The sequence below is a fragment of the Narcine bancroftii genome, chromosome 4, assembly GCF_036971445.1.
Source record: "Narcine bancroftii isolate sNarBan1 chromosome 4, sNarBan1.hap1, whole genome shotgun sequence".
In the NCBI taxonomy this organism is placed as follows: domain Eukaryota; kingdom Metazoa; phylum Chordata; class Chondrichthyes; order Torpediniformes; family Narcinidae; genus Narcine; species Narcine bancroftii.
In genome coordinates, this window is record NC_091472.1 from 251,393,675 (window position 1) to 251,410,228 (window position 16,554).

The 16,554-nt window shown below is 45.3% G+C and overlaps 1 protein-coding gene across 4 annotated transcripts in view; it reads right to left on the reverse strand.

Moving 5' to 3' along the window:
- Positions 1–16,554, reverse strand: part of LOC138761854 (collagen alpha-1(III) chain-like) — a 163,743-nt gene that overhangs the window by 34,160 nt on the left and 113,029 nt on the right. For all 4 annotated transcript variants that reach the window (XM_069934732.1, XM_069934730.1, XM_069934733.1 and 1 more), the window contains 4 exons: positions 15,595–15,648; positions 10,081–10,134; positions 535–642; positions 359–412 (listed from right to left, as the gene is read on the reverse strand). In XM_069934732.1, the coding sequence (XP_069790833.1) occupies positions 359–412; positions 535–642; positions 10,081–10,134; positions 15,595–15,648 (270 nt within the window). The remainder of the gene's footprint in view (positions 1–358; positions 413–534; positions 643–10,080; positions 10,135–15,594; positions 15,649–16,554) is intronic.

A 16,554-nucleotide genomic window follows, 5' to 3' on the forward strand; every position in this document is an offset into this window, starting at 1 on the left:
AAAGGGGTTTAACTGCAGATTATGGATCATATCACAGACCACATCAGAAAAGTATAAAATATCTTATATAAAGGAATTTTATGTGCATTATTTGTATAATTTTTGTATTCAATATTATTTTTGGACATAGTTCAAGTTATGATTTAATTGTTTAATTATTATCATTATAGATTTAAATGAATTGAAGTAAGTTGTAATAATTATGGTTCTGCTTCTAATTTACAATTGATATGCAATATGTGAATGATATGATTTGATTTATGTTATCATTAATATACCATGTGTAAAGGGTTTTTGTTAAACTCAATAAAAATATTTTAAAAGGAAATTAATGTACGTTAGTAATGGTAATACTTACTGGAATGCCAGGTGATCCTTGAGTACCCTTTGAACCCATCTTTCCAGGGAGGCCCTGTTTTAACATAAATAAGTAGCTATCACTCAAGTTGCAATCCATTTCCTAAGATATAAAAAAAATCATACTCAACAAAATATTACTGATCCTTTATTAATCAGGCTAGAACATTTGCTTACCAGTCGACCTGGAGTACCGGGTGGCCCTGCAGCACCAGTAAGTCCAGCTTCACCTTTTGGACCAGGACTGCCATCTGAGCCCTTGGGACCAGCATGGCCAGCAATACCCTGATTGTACAAATATGATGTTAGCTGTGCAGAATATCAAGATTACCAATGTAACTTTCTACCTTAAACTCTTAGGTTCAGGGCAGAATCAACTTTCAATTTTTTCTGACAAAAATTGAATTACAATTCTTGCCCAAGGAAGGGAATTTTAAAATAAAAGTCTTTTGATTACTGGTAACCAATTCAACTGTCTTCCCTCTCATTGACTGTGTGCAGAAACACTATCGATATTCCCCTCATTAAATTCTGGCGATTAAACTCGAATTTGTCGCCTTGGAATGGGCTGTGAAGCCAAGAGATCACCTCAAGGTTGGGAGTGGGGTTAATAAGTGGAGAAGATGAGAAAACGAGAATGTAGAAGCAAATTGATAAATCATCCTATAATTGATTGTAAAGAAAATGAGAAATCTGGACAAAAAGACACTGCAAGGTATTGGCAGTAACAACTCCAGAAACCAACCAACACAAAAAAGATGTAATTGGGATGGGGAGAGAGGAAAACCCTTCATCGTGAGCCTGACGAATAATAATATAGCTTAGTAGTAGAAAGTAAATGTAAAGGTGTGCTGCTGGACCATATCTTACACACACACTGAGACAGATTTAGAGATGTATGCTAGTTTGAAGTTTTTTCTGAAGTCCAATTCACTTGGTAATTAATTACATAAAGATACAAGAAGAACACATTCCATGCAATAATTAATTATGATGAGTCCAGGAAAAAGATGAGAATAGGTTAAATAAACACAAGATACTGGAGGAACTCAGCTGGTCTTGCAGCATCCAAAGGAAGTAAAGATATATAATCAATGATTTGGGCCTGAGCAACAGCAGGCAGGCACCTGAGTAAAAAGGCTGGGGGAGGAGCACAGGCCAGCAGGTAAAAGGTAATAATTGGACAAGGATAGGAGAACAGGAGAGAGAAAGTGAGAATTGATTGGGGTGGGAGTGATTCTGTGAATGCAGAACTAGAGTAAAAAAGGCAGGAAGGAAAGCAAAAGAGAGACTGAGCAAGATGAAAGGAGAAATAGGAATAGGGAAAAGGGAGAGACTGGGATGGGGGGGTGGCTAATAGAGACTGGAGAAATTGATGTTAATGCCAACCGGTTGGAGATTACCCAGATGGAATATGAGGTGTTATTGCTCCAATTTGTGGGTGGTCTCAGTTTAGCAGTGCATGAGATCATGGGCAGACACGTCAGCAAAGGAATGGGATGGGGAATTGAAATGGGAGGCCACTGGGAGATCCATGCTATTGCAGCAAACAAAGCCGAGGGGCTTAACAAAGGGATCTCCCAGTCTGCGTCCAGTCTCTCCAATGTAGAGGAGACCACAATGGGAGCACTGGATGCAGTTAATAAACCCTGCAAATTCACAAGTGGTGTGTTAAGCCGAGAGATTTCTTTTAAAATTATTTAGATTCCATAGATTGAATTGTTTTTAATGTTGATTAGCATAGAGTGCAATATTCTTTTTTTTTAGATTTTGTACTGTAGCAGCTCACCGGAGGCTTAATCAAACTGGCTCAAGAGGTTCTGAGTGACGTTAAGACGTCACAATGTAATGACATAATTTGGAACGTGCGGGGTTTTAAAAAGTTGTATGTGACTGTTTGAGTAAACAACTTTTACTGAACTTTAACTCGACTACATCTGATCATTTTCTCATTCTTCATTTTGCATGGCAACACTGTTATTATATTGGTGACCCTGACGGGCCAAAACAGATTTTGGATCCAACATGGACAACACAATGTTTTCCCTCAAACTGCCTGTCTTTTGAACACTCAACTTGAAGTTTGGTTCAGGCAGGCTGAGACGCAGTTCACATTCACAAGATAAAAACTATCACGTGGTAAGTACCCTCGACTAGGAAATGGCCGGTCAAATAATGGATTTTCTTCTGGACCCACTCGCTCTTGGCAACTATGAAGCCATAAAAACCCTTCTTCTTCAGACTTATGGCCTCTCATGAAGTGAGCGAGCTGCATGGCTCCTGCATCGATGGCCTGCGGGACTGTGCCCTTTGGAGTTAATGAATGACATGATGGCCCTGGCAGATGGCTATAGTCCTTGCATTTTTAGAGCATATGACAGAAGATATCTGCCTCATGTTGGCTGATGAGGACTTTGATACCCCTGGAACAGAGGCCACCCATGCAGATATTCTGAAGTGCACGAAACAGCAAGGTGCAAGGCCCACAGAAATTAGTGCTGCATCACATCCAAAGGCCCAGGCTCCACAAGTACCAGAAACAAGGTTCCCCCCAGGCAAGCATGACTCTGTGATAATGGCTACTGCAGCTGGCCACTGTGTCAGTGGGACGAACTACGAACTCTCCTAGCACAAATTTCTAGTCGACATGGGTGTGGAAGTTAGTGTCCTTCCTCCTTCAGGCTTTGACACCTGTACCAGGAACACGGGTCCGGTGCTCACTGCGGTGATTAACAGTTTGATTCGTACATGGAGTATACCCTGAAATTTTTGGATGCAATAAGGAACTTGATATACCTAGATTATTGGGGCGAGACAGCACCAAGGTAAGATTTTAAATGCATTTTTGACCGAAATACATGCTGTTTGAGGAATGTCAACAAGAAGTCATCAATGTATAATCTTGAGCCAAAACAGGGTGGAGAACCGACGGAAAACTAGTTTTTCTTACGCGGATTTAACTTACCTATGAAGAAAATATAGACACACCAATATCTTTTATCAAGGTCACATTTTAAGTGGAGACAGTACATACTGAATTAACAAAGTTGCTTGCATCTGGGTAGAAAGGGGGATGTCAGGGTCAGTCTGGATGACCCGGAACAGAGATTATGTACACATAAATATTTTGAAATCCACTGATAATGAATGGTGCAAAACACACACACGTTGTCTTGTATGTTTGAATCTTAGAGAGCAAGTACAAATGCTGCCGCTATTTGAAGCTGGTTTAGTCCCACCGAGCAGGGATATAGGTGACAGGTGATAGACAGCCAGATCATTAGAAATATGCAACATAAAATGGCCCTGTTACTCTGATAGGAAACTTAAATTTCTCTATTGTTAGGCAATGAGGTGGCAGTGCCAATCATTCAGAGAAAGAGTGAATGCTTTATCCCTTAATAATCTTCAACAAAAAATCTAACTTGATATCCTACTCTATTCCATACATTACCTGTATTATAGTTTATCAATACAACATTATAATCCCAACACTGGAAAGCTCCACACAGGCAATCTCACAGCTATTTATCTAGTTTCCTGCTAAAAACTTCTCTGCTATTCATTCTAACTCCCTTATGTGACAGTAGTTTCTACATACTAATCAAGCTCTGAAGAACAAAACGGTTTCTCTTGGAATTTCTGATTACAGATTACCATTTTATGAGAATGGCTTGAATTGTGTGTGTGAGCCCCTCAATCGTATTCATAAACCTTCCCTTTTGCAGTTGAATGTCCACCGGTCTTTTCTAATAGATATGACCAGTCAATTCTGGTATCATTCCAATAATCTTGTTTTTACCTTCTCTGACCCTTCTATATCCTTTTGATAATGTGGAAACCAGAACTGTGCATAGCATTCCAATTGTGATCTAACCAGCCATCTGCACAAGCTTAAAATAGCTTCTATGTTTCCGAAAGCTGTTCCCTGATAAATATATGCCAGTGTTTGCCTTTTTAGGACTAACCCACCCATACTACTACATTTGCATATATATTTCAGCATATGTTGACCCTTGAAACCCTCAAATACTACTCAAAAATCAGGGGTTAACATACGCCAGATATAAAAATTAGATCTTAAATTCTACTCAAGAAACCACTCGATGTAGATTTGGCATATAAGAGGACCCTTGAAACACCTCCCCACCATGGGCGCCGCTGCTCCCCGCCACTGCCATAACCAACCCAGAAATTTTACAGTTGTAGGGCCCGAGGTCCCTGCTCCTGGAGGACAAGGTCTCCACTTCTGCCTGGGAGGACAAGGTCGCCACTTCTGCCTGGGAACCAGTCCCCACCCACCCACCCCCACCACCAAGCTTCACCGAGCACACTTGGGCAGCGAGGTGACTTCTACGAAGCGGACGGCATCGACGTTGAGAATGGAGTCGCTGTTGCCAACTCTGGCTGCAGCACCTTCCTGCCAGAAGCAAAGGTTATTTTTTTAATGTTATTGTAATCAGTTGCTTGCTTAATTTAGAGCTTTGTTACTTGGTGATTGGGGTGTTGTAACAAAGTTTGGGTTGTTGCTGGGAGGCCAGGACTCCAGCCTGTTCCTTGGACAAAATTGCCAGGTCGACTTATATTCCCGATATATGTTAAACTCATGGAAAATGAGGCTGGAAAAGGGATCCCGACTTATCTGAAGCTCAACATACACTAAAATGTATGGTATTTAATGGTGTAATTTTCCCATTTGGTTATTTAATTTCTAAAGAGGTCATTGCCCTTCTTCAACTTCTTTGGAATTATCTCAACAGAAATCTATCCACAATTCTAACCTATCTTGAAGCATAAATCTCTGCCAAAAAATGAAGCTGGCAGCTGAACAAAGCATTTTTACTGATTCTTGAATGGATACTTATGCACATGATACAGTCCAGGGCTCTTCAGAGGACCCCAAGAATCTGTGAGCCTATCAGAAAATGAAGTGACCAGAAAATATAAAAAAAAGAGAAATGGCATGGTAACAGGCCCTCCTATGCCCCCCAAATACTTTATTTAACCTTCAACCTCTGTTTATAGAGGATGGGAGGAGCACCCAGATGAAACCTCACGCAGTCACAGGGAGAATGTACAAACTCCTTACAGGCAATGCTGAATTCAAACTCAGTCATTAAAACTGTAATTGCTTTGTGCTAACCACTATACTGACTCTGACATCCGATGCTAGACGTGATGCCCTTAAGCTAACTGTGCCACTGTAGTGACTGCTACACAGATTGAAACACACCACGACCACGTTGAAAGTTTCAACGAATTGTTTATTCAAACTTTGCGCATGTCCCTTAAAGGGAGGCGTTGACGTCACCACGCTCACACGAGGCATGCGCCTTGCTCTAACACACGCAGCACAGAGGTCCCCCAATGGTGCCATCTTCTCATGGCTGCCCTGCCGTCGCGGCGGTACAAGCAGGGCCAGTTCGCCACGAGGATGTGGCGATGTGTGCACTGCCACACAACCCCCTCCCAGAACCAGCTTACACGTCTTGCCGCCTGGGCAGCTGAACTTGTCGTTTTGCTTGGGCTGTCACTACTGGCTGGCTAAGGTCCAGGTGTGCCACCTTGAGTCGGTCGACTGTGAATAATTCCCCCTTGCCCCCGATGTCCTGAGCGTTACAGGACTTTGTAGGGGCCTTCGTAGAGGCGCTGCAGGGGTGCGGAGTGTGGACCTCGCCAGACGAAAATGAAATCAGCTGTGGCCAGCTCCTTGGGAACAGAGGATGCCATGGTGGGTCGTTGGTGGGGGTGCTAGTGAGGCGAACTTACCCCGTAATTCTGCCAGCAAGGTCTGACTCTCGGTCGCAGAGCTGAAGCTCAGGCTGAAGAACTCCCCGGGCAGTGACAGCAGCGTGCCGTAGACCAACTTCACAGATGATACCTGTAGGTGTTCTTTCAGAGCCGTTCTGGTGCTGAGCAGGACCCAGGGCAATTCGTCCGTCCAGCTGGGACCGGTGAGGTGAGCCATGAGGGCCGACTTTAGGTGCTGGTGGAAGCATTGGGGATGGTATGCAGTGGTGTGGTGGAGCTTGATCCCCAAGAGGTTTGCCAGCTGTGACTAGAGAGTGGATGTGAACTGGGCATCCCTGTCGCTCGTCATGGGCGCGAGGACCCAGAACCTGGCGATCCAGTGGGCGAGTAGGTTTCTGGCACAGGTCTCGGCTGCCGTGTCCCTCAGTGGGATGGCTTCTGGCCATCTCGTCATGCAGTCGAACACTGTCAACAAATAGTGGGAATCCCTGGACATCGGCAGGGGGCCCACGATGTCAATGTGTATGTGTTCGAACCTCTTGGCCGTGGAGTCAACTGCTGTACCGAGGCCTTTACATGGCGCTGGACCTTGGAGAGCCGACACTGCATGCAGTTTCTCGCCATCTGGGCTACCTGCTTCTTGAGGCCGTGCCACACAAACCATATCACCACCATGCGAACCGAGGTCTTGACTGAGGGGCGGGACAAATCGTGGACCATACTGAAGGCCTGCGGCCTCCATTGCGTGGGACTATTGGGCATGGTGAGCTGGTGGAGACATCGTATAGCAGCATGTTGGGGCTATCCGGCAGTTTGAGGTCCTGGAGCTGGAAGCCCGTGATGGCGGTGTGGAAAGCTTGTGAGTCTGCATCCTCCTTCTGCACCTGCACTAGCTATGTGTAGTCCAGGCCGGGGGAGCGGCTGTGGATGGTGGGCTTTGAGAGCGCGTCTGCCACTACATTGTCCATACTCTCTTGGTGTTGGATGTCGGTGTTGAACTCCAATACGTAGGACAGATGCCATTTCTGGCGCACCAATCAGGGATCCTTTGACATTGTAAGGGCCTAAGTGAGCAGTTTGTGGTTGGTGAACACAGTGAATGGCCTGCCCTCCAGGAAGTACCGTAAGTGTCTGATGGCCAGGAACAGGGCCAGGAGTTCCCTGTCAAAGGCGCTGTATTTCAGTTCTGGGTGGCGGAGGTGCCTGGTGAAGAAGGCAAGCGGGCGCCACTGGCCGTTGACTGATTGCTCCAGGATGCTGCCGACGGCTGTGGCTGACACATCCAGTGAGAGTTGGGTGGCGGTCACCAGGTCATCCTTCATCACAATGAAAGCGTTTTTGGCCTCTTCTGTCCATTTCAAGGTTTTGTTCTTGGCGGCAATCAGTGTGAACGATGGCTGCATGATGTGAGCTGACCCCGGGATGAACCGGTGGTGGTAAAAGTTGACCATGCTAGCAAATTTTTGTAGACCTTTGAGGGTGTCGGGCTTCAGGAACTGCGATCTTCTCGGATGTCGGGGCAGCTCTGTCCATGGAGATGGTATGGCCCAGGAACTGCAGGGACTGTTTGCCGAACTGGCACTTGGCCACGTTGACCGTGAGGCCGATCTCTGCCAGGCAGGTGAATAGCACTCAGAGATGGACCTTGTGTTCATCTTGGTCCTGACTGGCGATGAGGATGTCATCAAGATAGATAAACATGCAGTCTACATCTCTGCCCACCATGTCCACCAGGCATTGGAATGTCTGGGCCGCGTTTTTGAGGCTGAAGGGCATCCACAGGAACTTGAAGAGGCTGATCAGGGTGGCGATCGCGGTGTTGCTGATGTCGCCAGGGTGGATCAGGATCTGGTGGTCGCCCTGTACCAGGTCAAGAAAACCCCGGCGCCATGCAAGTTGGCCGTAAAGTCCTGTATGTGCAGGATCGGGTATTGTTTCAGCATGGCCGCATCATTGAGGCGACGATAGTCCCCGCATGGGTGCCAACCCCCAGAAGCCTTGTGGACCATGTGGAGGGGGAAGGCCCAAGGGCTATCTGATCTGCGGATGATGCCCAGCTACTGCAGTCGAGAGAACTTTTCCTTTGTCAGTTGCAGCTTCTCGGGGGACAATTGCCTGGCTTTGTGATGGGAGGGGGTCTGGGTCAAAATGTGGTGGCAGACTCCACATGGCACAAATAAACTGCGGCTGCAGGATGTAGGGGTTGTCGAGCATGTGAGAAAACTCATCCTCGGGGGCGCTGATGGCTGTACGTGTCTGTGGCGTCGAGGCTGACAGATTGGAAGGTGCAGGCATTTACCAACCGCTTGACTTTGATGTCCACCAATAGACTGTGTGCATGGAGGAAATCAGCTCTGAATAGCGCTGTGCCCACAGAGGCCAGTACAAGCTTCCAGCGGAATTTCTCCTTGCTGATCTGGATCTGTGCGCTGCGTGTGCTGAAGGTCTTGATGGAGGATCTGTTGGCTGCCTATAGGGATGGTCTCCGTGCACGGGTGTGGGTCTCGAGGGCGGTCGGGGGGAGCACGCTCAGTTTGGCTCTGGTGTCTACCTGAAAACGTCGGCCACTGAACTTATTGGTCACATGAAGGAGACCTGGCCAGCCATCACAGCCATTAATGGCAGCTGGCCAGGTCATTTTCCTGGTAGGTACAGGGTTGCCTGCACTTGCGGGCTTGAGGCCCCCAGCATTGATGGTAGAAACACCAGGTGGGGTGGTGCTCTTCCGGCTTGTGCTTGGGGGGCGCTTGCAGCCAATTGAGCCCTGGGTGGGCGACCTGGCTGAGAGCAGCCTCGTTTTTTCGCTTGGTCCGCTAGAGGTTTGCGTGGGCTGTGACTCAGTGCAGATCTGAGAAATCCTCATCTGCCAACAGGAGTTGGATGTCCTCAGGCATCTGTTCGAGGAAAATCTGTTTGAAAAGGAAACAAGGTCTGCTAGTGCCAGCACTTCATCCATGAGGGCAGATGGGGTTCTGTCACCCAAACCATCCAGTTGTAGGAGCCTGGATGTAAGTTGCTGCGGGGAGAAGCCGAAGGTGCCGAAGAGGAGGCTTCTGAGAGCAAGGTATTTACCTTCCTCCTGTGGATCATGGATGAGGTCGTCCACCCTGGCCACGGTTTCTTCATCGAGCATGCTCACGATGTGGTAGAACATCATGGCGTCTGATATGATGAGTCAGAGGAGAAACTGCGCTTCCACCTGCCTGATCCAAGTGCGTGGGCGATGCGTCCAGAAGGGGGTGGGTGAGTTTCACCGCGACCGCGTTGAATGCTGCAGAATCCATATTGGGATGTCAGAAAACTATCTGGACTCTCTGGGATCACCAATGTAGCAACTGCTACACAGATTGAAACACACCATGACTACGTTCGAGATTTTAATAAACCGTTTATTCAAACTTCACACACGTCCCTTTAAGGGCAGCAGTGACATCACCACGTGCGCCCGAGGTGCACGCCTTGCGGTTAAAAAAGGGTGAATAAATAAATAAATAGAAGGGTCTTTGGCCTGAAACACAATTCGATTGCTTTTTGGCTTGATGCTGCTTGACCTTCTATATGCCTCCAGTATTTTTACTTTATTCAGTAAAAGTAATTGATACCTGAAAGAAAGTAATCCCACAAAACTAGTTTTTCTTTGCTAAATAGAGCAATTACACTGGTAATGATTGATAATGCCTTTCAAGAATTTACTCATCTAAATACACCAGGATGATTATTTTCCATCAATTTCACATCTTTGACCATGTACTCCTCTAGAATAATGTGTTAAGGAACTTCTGGATTTCTATAGTCTGGTTTCCAAACAGCTCCAGAAGTTGCTGTCCAGATTATTCCAGAGTATTGATAATGAGAGATAATAACCAATGTAAAATATAGATCCGTCGCATGCCAATAGATTAATGATAAAAATAACTTCAAAAAATTTCAATAGCAAAATACACCACAGTGTTTTGCTAAGTGTATACTCACAGGAGCTCCAGGAAATCCGTTAAAGCCTCTTGGACCAACGTCTCCTCTTCTCCCCTGGAAGAAATTATATTGCATATTTTAAAATTAGCATTGAATGGAATATTAGTCATATTCAATCTAAACCTAAATTAATAATTCAGCTCTAATTTGTCACATTTCCAATCATAAATCTCATCTAGCAAATGCTATTGATTTGAAATATATTTAAAATCTATGATTGACCCACTCTTCCTTGTACTCCTTTGTGCTGGTGTTTCTTCCACAGATCACTTAAGTGGAACTTAAGATGATCATACAAGGAATAAGTGTCGAGAAGATTCAAGACACTTGGCACAGACATATCTGGTCAAACTTACAAACAGTGGGGCCAGGTGGGAAATGTTTGCTTTTGTTGGACTTCCAGTTGTTGAAAATACCTGTCACTTTAACAATAAAGCTGGTTTAATTTTTGATCAATTGTGAATTTAAAGGACAGAATATTAGGTAGATCCCATCCAGGTGCTGAATCCTGCTGCCTGATATTCCTCTGCACACTGTACCAGATGATTATATAAAGTCAAAATTCATCAAAAAGAGAAATGTTCACAGTTAAGGTTCACTTTGTAGCGGCTACTATGGTAGAGCTGCTAAAGAAATACAAACACATGCCAGAGTAGTTAACTCAAGACTGGTTTATTGAAGCTTTACAAGTGGCTTTTATTCCCTGCCTGTCCCGGACTCCACAGAAAAAAGGTGGGACCATGTTAAGGGACAGCTGCTGGTTTAAATGGAAACTTGTTAACGTCCCATGTATTTCATCAGGGGACCCAGCAGATCAACGTGCTGTCCCTCGCCACTCAGTACCGCTAGCCTGCCAGCCCTTAGGTAAGTCTGTGCACTGCACTGACAGTGGCAGTTCGCATTACCACGCTGAGTGCCTTGTTGGCCCGCTACACAGCCGCTACATCAACCCCCCCTGAATCATCACCATAAATTAAAATGCCAGTCACACACATCTTCTGGGCTGAGGGCACTGAATGCGTGTAGTAGGGTCTGTATGGGCAGGCTTAAGTCTGTCTATGCTGAATAGTTGTGAATGTCCCCCAATGTCCAAGGTATACAAGAATCCGTCTCTCTTAATGACGTGGAATGGTCTTTTGTATGGTTTTTGTAACGGAGCCCCGGGACCTGCTACAAACGAATATGAAGTCAGCATTCAGGAGTGATGGGGGCACTTGTTGTCTAGGGTTGCCATGCCAGTTGGTAGAAATCTGCTTGCTGATAGCAATTCCACTGTGCAGTCATGAACGACATCTAGGTTAGAGTTGGCTGCGAAATGAACATCTTCCGGAACCATAAGGGCTGCACCATACACCAACTCTGCAGATGATGCAGACAAGTTTTCTTTTGGAGCCGTGTGTACCCCCAGCAGAACTCATGGTAGCTCATCGACCCAGTTGAGGCCGGTGTGTTGGGCCTTAACACAGATTTAAGCTGTCGGTGGAAACGCTCCACCAGGCCATTGGACTGCGGATGGTATGCTGTGGTGTGGTGTAGCTGTGTAGCACAAAAACGTGCAAAGGTAGACTATGATGCCGAAGTGAAATGTGGCCCGTGGTCTGAAGTTATGTGCGTAGGCACACCAAATCCAGCAATCCAATTCAGGATGAATGCTCTAGCACATGTTTCAGTATCACTGGCTTGTAATGGGATGACCTCTGGCCAGCGCGTGAAGCAGTCTACCACTGTTAGAATATAATTCATGCCCTGTGACACACTGGTAATAGTCTGACCAGATCCACATGTACATGCTCGAACCTCCTGCATACTGTCGGGTAAGGCTGAAGGGGTGCCTTGGTGTGGTGCTGAACCTTTGCAGACTGGCAGGAGATGCACGTTCGAGCCCATTAAGCAATGTCTTTCTTCAGTCCATGCCATATGTACTTATTTGGCATGATTTTGACTGATGTCCTGATGGATGGATGTGACAAACTGTGAATATTGTCAAAAAGACATCGCCTCCATGACAATGGGACCAATGGTCTAGGATAGCCTAATGATATGTCACAAAGGAGTTCTGGTCCACCGTGCTGTGGTGCCACCTGCTGAATGTCCAGTCCAGTAATGGCTGTACTGTATGCCTGTATATCAGGATCCGTGGCCTGTGCCACAATCAGTTCAGCAATGTTGATTCCACTTTGAATATGGTACACACTTGGTCTAGACAGCATATCCGTGACTAGATTGTCTTTTCCTGAAAGGTGGCGTGCGTCCGTAGTGAATTCTGAAATGTAGGACAAATGGCGTTGCTGTCTTGCCGACCATGGATCTGTCATTTTGCTAAAGGTAAAAAATGAGTGGTTTATTGTCTGTTAATGCAGCGAAATGTCAACCTTGCAGGATATAACGGAAGTGCCGTGTGGCTAGATATAATGCCAACAGTTCCCGATCAAAGGTGCTATATTTTACTTCTGCTGGTCTTAAATGGTGACTGAAGAAGGCAAGGGGTTGATAATGGCCATTGATGCACTGTTCAAGAACTGTACCCACAGCTGTACCTGAGGCGTCGATGCTAAGCATCAAAGTAGCTTCAGGTTTGGGATGTGCAAGAATTGCTGCTTTGGCCAATGCTTCTTTGGCGGACATAAATGTGACCTCTGCTTCCAAGGTCCAGATAATGTTCTTCTGTTTGGTGGAGATGATGTTAAACAGCGGTCACAGGATGTCAGCAGCTCTGGGAATAAACCTGTGATAAAAGTTTATCATTCCCAAAAACTTCTGTAGAACTTTGATGGTGGTAGGCTTGGAAAAGCTACGGATGGCGTCTACCTTGTTTGATAATGGGAATATACCGTCTGCTGTGATTTTGTGCCCTAAGAACTCCATGGTTGATCTGCCAAATTGACATTGTCAGGGATGATTGTTAGACCAAAGTCTTGGAGCTGTTGGAAAAGGCGGTGCAAATGCAGGCAGTGATCTTGCTCATTTCGACCAAGTAAATGTATGCAAAGTCCAAATCCCTGCCTAGAGCATCCATAAGCCACTGGAAAGTTTGTGTGGCGTTCTTTAATCCAAACGGCATTCTACGAAATTCAAAATGTCAGAACAGGGTAATAATTGCTGTTTTGGGAATGTCATTCTCATGAATCAGTATCTGATGATATCCCTTTACCAGATCAACCTTGGAGAATATGTGGCAATGATGTAGATGGGTGGTGAAATCTTGTATTTAAGGAATTGGGTACCTGTTGGGTGGAGTGACATCATTAAGCCTACGGTAATTGCCGTAGGGTCTCTATCCACCTGTCTTATTGGGTACTATGTGAAATGGTGATGTTGGAGTGTCGAATGATACCCAGCTCTTCCATTGCTGTCAACTCTGCCTTTGCTTGCAGCAGTTTATCAGATGGAAGACGATGAGCCCTGACATGAATCGGTGGGGCTGAAATGTCTTTGCAATGTTACAAACCATGGGCTGTTTTTGAGGCAATGAAATTAGGAGTGAGAATACAGGGAAATTAATTGAGCAGGGCAGCATAGCCATCCTTGTGCAGCATATGCACCCCAAGCTGGGAAACTCTCCCTTTGCTGCATTCCAGTGGGTATGTCTGAAAGGTGATGGCAATGAACCAATTTCCTCTGTTTGACCCAAAATAGGTTGAGCAACAGAAGCTAAGATGGAATTCCAATGGAATGTGGTCCTACCTATTCCAATTGTGATCCGTCACATGCCAAACTGGGAATGGTAGTTCCATTCACCACTCGAAGAGCCAGGTGTTGTTGTTTATGCATCCTTTCAAAATAGGTCAGTGGGAGTAAACTAAGCTCAGCAACTGGGTCTACAAGAAATTGTGCTTACCCGCGTCATCTTGAAGATACAATAGGCCTATATTTGCGCCAGCTGCCGAGGCCACTACTGGCAGCCGGCTCTTTCATTTCCTGTCTTTTTCCTGTGATAGGTACATGGTTGGACACATTTATGGGCATTGTTCCCCTAACGGCGATGGTAAAAACACCACTCTTGATGTACGTCAGCATGTTCCTCCTTCTTTGATTGGACTGCAGATACAGGAGGCTCATAGGACTTGGGAGATGTATCTGCTGCCAAAACAGGCTGTATTTGAGCAGATTCTTGTGTAGGAGTATGATAGAGCCTGTCAGCCTCCCATACTATGTCATGGGGACGGCAGAAATCCACGTTAGCAATGGGTATGGTGACGCAAATGGCAGCTTTGTTAGGAATAAGGTTTCAAAAAGCAGGCAATAAAAATGACCATCTGCCAATGCCAGCATCTCATTCATTAGGTCCGTTGGATTCCTGCCACCCAGGCCTTCAATGTTCAAAGGCCACATGCCACACTCACGCCTTGTCAATTCCAATGTATCCAGAAGAAACTGGCAGAACCTGGTATACTGGTTCTCCGCTGAAGGATTGGCAATAAATTCACTCACTCGAGATGCAGTAGCAGTGTCCAACATACCTATGACATGCCAAACCTTTGTGTCCTCTGCTGTTATGCCCCAAAGACAAAACTGGGTTTCAGCCTGAATAAGCCCGAGGTTGATGTGTCCAGAAAGGAGGCAAATGAAGATCAACTGTGTTAACTGCGCTGTGGTGGCGGCTGCCGCTGCTGCTGTAGTTGCATCTATTATGACTGAAGATTCAAGTTTCACTTGAATCTTGCAGTTTGGGGTCACCAATTGTAGCGGCTACTATGGTAGAGCTACTAAAGAAATAGAAATACATGCCAGAGTAGTCAACTCAAGACTGGTTTATTGAAGCTTTACAAGTGGCTTTTATTCCCTGCCTGTCCCAGGCTCCACGGGACAAGGTGGGACCTTGTTAAGGGACAGCTGCTAGTTTAAATTGAGACTTGTTAACATCCTGTGCCTTTCAGCAGGGGACCCAGCTGATCAACGTGCCGTCCCTCAGCACTCAGTACCGTTAGCATGCCAGCCCTTAGGTAAATCCGTGCACTGCGCTGATGGTGGCGGTTCGCATTACCACGCTGAGTCCCTGCTCAGCCCGCTACACAGCTGCTACAACTTTATTTTTTTGCAATATATAAAGTTAATATTTTCTTCATAAATTGCTCATTTGCCTATTAGGCCAAGAATAATTACCATAACATTACATTTAATTCTTTAAACTATTGATTGCAAAATATATAAATTAAATTTTAATGCATTCAAATGGGCTGTAGTCAATAGCCAGTCGTCTCAGTGTGATTTTTCATGACTACCACTTGGGCCCACCACGGACTCTTACTAGGTTCAATTACTCTCTCTTTAAGCAGTCTCTGGGTCTCCGCTTTGATGTTAATATAATTGATTACTATTCTGAACTTTAATGAGTACCACTAACATTTTCTTTGAGACAATGCTAGATATTTCAATATCAGACATGTAAAGAAGCTTCCATGATGGGAAAACTTTTGAATTGAAACAAAATTTATCTACAGTCATAAATTATTTTTCATGGTCTTTAGCTCAAAGTACCACCATTCTGCTAAACTGTGGATAACGGTTACTTACAGGAGGACCCTGAGACCCAACAGATCCAGGAGGGCCAGCAGGACCTGGCTCACCCTGAAAAAGATAGAAATGAGAATAATTATAAAGAGGTTTAAAAGTTTGTTATCAACAACAATAATGTTACATGAAAAGGGGAAATAGCAGGGTGCCGGCTAATTGTATTTGACTCAAGTCTGTTGCATTAATAGACACATCCAACCTCTGAAGACCACTTCATCAGTAAATAAGGTCGGGGCACAAGATGAGTGGTAGGAGATAGTTGGTCATTATTCAATCATTTTGATCTTTCTTTTCCTCTAAAGCTTTGGTGTTATTGCTGAGAGCTGATACTCCACCATTCGTGTGGGTTAGCAGTTGTATTTGTACGGTGCACTTAGTATTGATACAAGATCTATTCTGTAATGCCCTCTTAATTAGACTTACTCAAGCATGTATCAGTAAACAAAAGTACTGAAGAAACTCATCAGGTCAGGTAGTAAAAGTCCATGGAAGGTAAAAGGCCGCCAACATTTCAGACCTGAGCCCTTTCTCAGATGCCTGAATAAAAAGGTGGGGAGAGGGTGGTGAAGGGGCAAGAACAAAGGCTAATAGATAATAGGTGGATAGAAGTAAGAGGACAGAAGAAAAATAAGATGAGAAATGATAGGGGAAGAAGGCAGAAGCCTACAAAGGATAGCTCTCTGATTGGAGAAGGAAGGAAGAAAAGGGGATGAGGAGCTGGAGGAAGGGAGGCAGAGAGAGAGGGACCAGGGGAGGAGGTTAATGGAAATTGGAGGTTGTTATTGATGCTTTCTGGTTAGAGAATGCTGAGAGTGAATATAAGATGTTTTTCATCCAATTTGTGGGTTGCTTTAACTTGCCAGTACATGAGGCTAATGGCAGACATGCCATTGTGGCAATGGGGTGTGAAATTGAAGTGGATGGCCACTGGAATTCTTTGATATGGCAGCAGAGTGAACG